Source organism: Euphorbia lathyris, chromosome 5 (assembly GCF_963576675.1).
Source record: "Euphorbia lathyris chromosome 5, ddEupLath1.1, whole genome shotgun sequence".
In the NCBI taxonomy this organism is placed as follows: Eukaryota; Viridiplantae; Streptophyta; class Magnoliopsida; order Malpighiales; family Euphorbiaceae; genus Euphorbia; species Euphorbia lathyris.
Genome location: NC_088914.1, coordinates 18,510,132 through 18,515,521, shown reverse-complemented (window position 1 = coordinate 18,515,521; position 5,390 = coordinate 18,510,132). Strand labels below are relative to the sequence as shown.

The 5,390-nt window shown below is 33.1% G+C and overlaps 1 protein-coding gene across 1 annotated transcript; it reads left to right on the top strand.

Annotated features, from left to right (window-relative positions):
* Nucleotides 1–602: 602 nt before the first annotated feature.
* LOC136230103 (protein trichome birefringence-like 2) lies at nucleotides 603–4,816 on the top strand. The gene is made up of 5 exons (XM_066019042.1): nucleotides 603–1,578; nucleotides 2,642–2,834; nucleotides 2,911–3,101; nucleotides 3,208–3,366; nucleotides 4,234–4,816. Exons 1-5 carry the CDS (start codon nucleotides 812–814, stop codon nucleotides 4,574–4,576), a joined length of 1,653 nt encoding a protein of 550 aa, XP_065875114.1. The 5' UTR covers nucleotides 603–811; the 3' UTR covers nucleotides 4,577–4,816.
* The last annotated feature ends 574 nt before the right edge of the window (nucleotides 4,817–5,390 follow it).

The window sequence follows — 5,390 nt, the reverse complement described above, 5'->3', positions numbered from 1 at the left end:
TTTGAGAAGTATATGTTTTGTGTTTTTTATACCTTTTATAACTTTGTTTGCTATTTGTAGTCGTTTTGATTCATTCGTGAATCTTGTATTGACTTTAGTATTTACTTGTGTGAAGTTTTATTTCTTACATTTTATTTATTGTACTTTTTCTTTTTTTTTTCATCTAATAAAGATATAAAAGAAAAAGAAGAAAAAAATCCTTATTAGAAAAGTCACATTTAAATATAAAACTCAATTAATTTTTATTTATTTTGTTCATCTTTGAAATTCACATTTTGAATAGATTGAAAACCATTTTATATATGTATAATGAGACCAGAAAAATCGTAAAAACATTTTTGAACAGTAATTTTTTTTTTTTTTACTAAAATAAGTAATATTTTTTAATTGAATTAGATGTTTATAATAATAAAATGAGCTAATGTAATTAAAATAAATAATTTAAAAGTGTTGTGGATAAATCCACTAAAATTAGAATAATCAAGGATCCAAAGATGGTTTTCATCAAATAATTTGAAAATGTAAAAAAGGAGTTTCTAGTAAATATACAGATGCAGTTCCCTCTCATAGATACAGATACAAATACAAATCAAATCCCAAACTTTTCTTCATCTGATTAGCTGTGTTCGTTGTTTCTTTCTCTCCCTTTTCACATTTATCGAGGCGCAATCAGAAACTCTTCTCTGTAATCTCCGTACATAAAATTCCAAATCTGAATCTCTTCTTCAACAAACACTGTTCACATTTCCCTCTCTTTTGTCTCCTTTTTCTGCTTCGATTGGCATGCTTTCTTTGCTTCCTCTCTTCAATTATGGATGCGATGAAACTTGCATTTCATGGCCAGGTTTTATCGCCGACTAGAAAACTCATTTCCGGCTTCGTTTTGTGGGTTTGTGCTTCTCTTATTATACTCTCTGTTTTTCTGCTTGGTAATTCCTTAAATGGCCGTCTAGTGTTGTTCAGTGCTGGTACTTTTAATTCTTCTCGTGTTTCATGGCCTTTTTCGTTTTCTACTTCTTCTTCTGTTAATAATGGGAATTTGAATTTCACTTCCAATTTTAAAAATGGAAGTATCAATGTTGAGCAAGGAAGTGCAATAGAGCAAATACAGGAAGCGAATGCTGGAAACTTTTCGGATTTGAGTGAGAATAGGAATCGAAGTGAGAGTGTTTTGGAAAAGGCTCATTTGGGTACTTTATTTAAAAAGGTAAAGAATGAAAGTTTAGTCAGTGAAGAAGGAGGTTTAATTAGGAATTCTAGTCTCTCCGGCGATGAAGTTACGAATGGAAACGGAACAATTGAGGTGAAGTTTTTAGGGAATTCTAGTGATTTAAACAGTAGTTCTAGCAATAGAGAAGAGGGTAGATCCTCTGGTTTGGAAGTGGAAGAAAATCAAAATACAAGTTTGGAGAATTGTGATATTTTCGATGGTAGGTGGGTAAGAGATGAATCAAAGCCCTATTATCCAGCAGGTTCTTGTCCTCATATTGATAGAGATTTTGACTGTCATCTGAATAGAAGGCCTGATGATGGATTTCTTAAGTGGAAATGGCAGCCAAATCGATGTAATATCCCGAGGTATGTTCCACCATTATGGTTTCTTATGGCTCTTTTCAATTGGTTTTTGATTCCTACTCGTTAGAAAAAGAACCGTTTGAAAATAATTATTAATTTTTTCACGATTGTCATTGAATTTTGCTTGGTACTATGGATCATTTTGCTCCCCTGATTATGATGGCACGCCTGCTGATGTACTTATCTAGAGTAGTAAAGCTGTGTGTAATTCATGATGGAGGAACATGATAAAACTAGGGGATAAGGTGAAAATTGCCTGGCAATTTGACACAATAACATAATTTATAGAGATAACCAACTGACACAACACACAATTAACATTTTTCTTGCATTTATATCATATATAAGTATATGGAACATATAGATAACGCATCATGATTATGACATGATAACTTGAATTGCCATCTCTCAATGTATTTGGAAATGTTTAATTTGAGCCCTGCTGCCTTTTGACTTAGTGTTTGGTCCAGGTATAGTTGAATAGATTAGTCTTGCTTAACATTGAGCCAAACAAACTTGTTGAAGATGGATTACATTGATCAGCCACCAGTTCGAGCTTAGGACATAGGACGAAAGTGTGAGACCTAACATTGCACCCAAATAAATGTTATCCTTAAGACTGAACTTCCACAAATGCAAAAATGTTGGCCTTAAAATAAACTTTCAACATATACATTTGGTGCAATTTTGATTATGTTGCATGGAAATGGAAATTGAATTAGAAAAGAGAATTTCAAATTTTCTCATAATTTCGTCATAGGATATATTTACAAACTTTTTATAGTTTAGTAATTGTGTTTGAACTTTGATCTATTAATTCAAACTTTTTGTGCATGATTGCGAGCATCCTTTAATCAAATAAGAGATGTGGACACTTCAGTTGACTTTCACACAATACTGAGTTGTTGTCATGTGAGGACTGATGGAGTGTTTAATCAATTTCTGAAATTCAGCCAATTTTATGATTCTTTTGCATGGAAGATTGGTTGTTCTTAGAATCGGTTAGAATGTGAGTTTGAGTTTATTTATTTATTTTTAATTTTTAATTGATTGCTGGTGTTTTCAGTTTCAATGCAACAGATTTTCTAGAGAGGTTAAGAGGACAGAAGTTGGTTTTTGTTGGGGATTCACTGAACCGGAACATGTGGGAGTCTCTTGTATGCATCCTTCGTCATAGCATCGAAAACAAGAAAAGAGTTTATGAGATCTCAGGAAGAACAGAATTCAAAAAGAAGGGTTTTTATGCATTTAGATTTGAGGTAAGTAACATTCATTTGTTTGATTCTTAGGAACCAGAGTGCAACTCTCTAACAGGCTGTGATTTCTATGTTTTAGGACTATAACTGTACAGTGGATTTTGTTGGTTCTCCATTTCTTGTTAGAGAATCATCCTTCAATGCTAAAAATGGAACAATTGAGACCTTAAGATTGGATTTGATGGACCAAACAACAAAAATGTACCATGATGCTGATATCATAGTTTTCAATACAGGTCATTGGTGGACTCATGAAAAAACTTCTAAAGGGTGAGTATTACCAAAAGACTGATTTCATTTTGTTCTAAATTGTGTGCAATACATATCATTTTCATCAACAGATGACATCTTTTTATGTTCTTTCATGTTTTTATAGGGAGGACTATTATCAAGAAGGTAACCATGTTCACTCAAGACTGAAGGTCTTAGAAGCATATAAGAGAGCACTTATGACTTGGGCCAAATGGGTCAACAAGAACATAGACGGCAATCGTACACAGGTCTTTTTCAGAGGATATTCAGTAACCCATTTCAGGTACGTACGAGGCTATTTTTGCTGTGTTTTGCTTCCATTTGTGTCTGCAATCAACTTGTATGTATTGTTATTCTTTTTCATTTACATCATATTATTGTTATTCCTAATATATTTACTTTTTGATAATAAAATACCTCTCCTCAGCCCACCCTCTTTTCTTACTTGTCTTTTTCTCCTTTGAGTGAATTCTAATGCGTTGTAGGCTATTGAAATACTACGTGATTGTCTATAAGCTGGTAATTGATGGTTGATGAAAGATCCTGAAGTCAGTTCTTTGATTGTTACTTGCATTTAGATCAAGAGTTATATATATATATGGGATAAAGTCGAAATTTTCCCCTAACGTTTTTCTGGAAAGTGCATATACCTTTAACATAAAAGTAAAATTTTGTAATCAACGAAACCAATGTGGAACAACTTTTTAGACCCAAATAATGGTACATGAAGCAATTTTCCAAGTAAAGGAGCATAGGTGTGCTGGCGCACCGTTTGCCATCCAAAACTATCCCTTATAGGAGTGGTTAAGGGGTGGTTAAGGGGTGGTTCCGCTCCTGCGCACCTCTCCATCTTCATGTGTATGCTCCCTGCCTGGCTGTCTCCGCTCTGGACTCTGGTAGGAGTCATGTTTTATGGATTCTGTTACTTGAGTCCAAAATTGCTTCTTATACTGTTATTTGGGTCTAAAGTTGCTCTAAGTTGGAAACATTACTTCCCCATAAATGTTAGAGGCAAATTTGAACCTTACATTAAATTGGCAATTGATTGGTCTCCTGCTTATGGATGTGGGCAGTGAAGCAACTTCATAAAATTGCCTAATTCCTTGCTTACATGAGATATAATTTTCTGATATGTTTTTTGTGGTTGAAGAGGAGGGCAGTGGAACTCAGGAGGTCAGTGTCACAAAGAAACAGAGCCTATATACAATGAAAAGTTCTTGGCAAAGTACCCTTCGAAGATGAGAGCATTGGAGCTTGTGCTTCGAGAGATGAAAAGTCCGGTTACATACCTTAACATAAGTAGATTAACAGATTACAGAAAAGATGGCCACCCTTCCATCTACAGAATGCAATACAAAACAACCGAAGAACACATTGCAGCGGAGAGATCTCAAGATTGCAGCCATTGGTGCTTACCTGGAGTCCCAGATTCTTGGAATGAGTTGTTATATGCTTCCCTATTGAAAGCTGGGAGAGGATCATGGAGAATCTGAATAAGGTTGTGCAGTTACCAGGTATCTTTTATAAGTTGTTCTATTGAATATAATTATGACAAGAGTATAGAAACAGAATTCTAGTTTTAGTTCCCCTTAGAACTAGAATTATGTGAAGTAAAATCACAATGTATATTTTTACCAATGAATCAAGCAGCAAAGTTAGTCATGTATTTGCATTACAAATTAATATTTTTACCAATAGAAATGGAGAGAGAAAATAGTTACTGATTTTGATAACAAACCAAATTTGGTAACAACTATTTTAATAAATGTTTCAAATTTCATGAAACATTTGAAGTTTTAGGGTTGCCGAATGCAACTAGATAAGAATTGAGGGATATTGAATACAATTTGACAAAAATAAAAGATTATTGTATGCAATTGGAAAAAAATAGGGAGTTATTGCATCCAATTAAACAAAAATGTAAAGTAATTGGGAATTTAAAAGTTCTGGACAAATAAAGTTTTAGTCAAGTAAACGAAACAAATATATTAAGCCAAATGTGTTATTCGTTTAGGGCAAAAATCACCTCACGAGTTGCACTTCCAGTATTTTATTTCAAGGGACAAGTGTAAAAATATTTTTAATATTGACAATTATAAACAATTTTATCTTTAAAGTCTGAAATTGTATAATTTTACTCCTACTATTGTCAATCAAGAGTAATTTTACTCTTAGCGTTAACAAACTGGGTCAATTTCAAACATATTATAAAACACAAATATTTTGTTCCTTATTATCAGTGAAATATCAGTTGGTTCTAAAACAAAATTCACATTTTTTGCGATTTAAAAATAGAATTGGAGATTA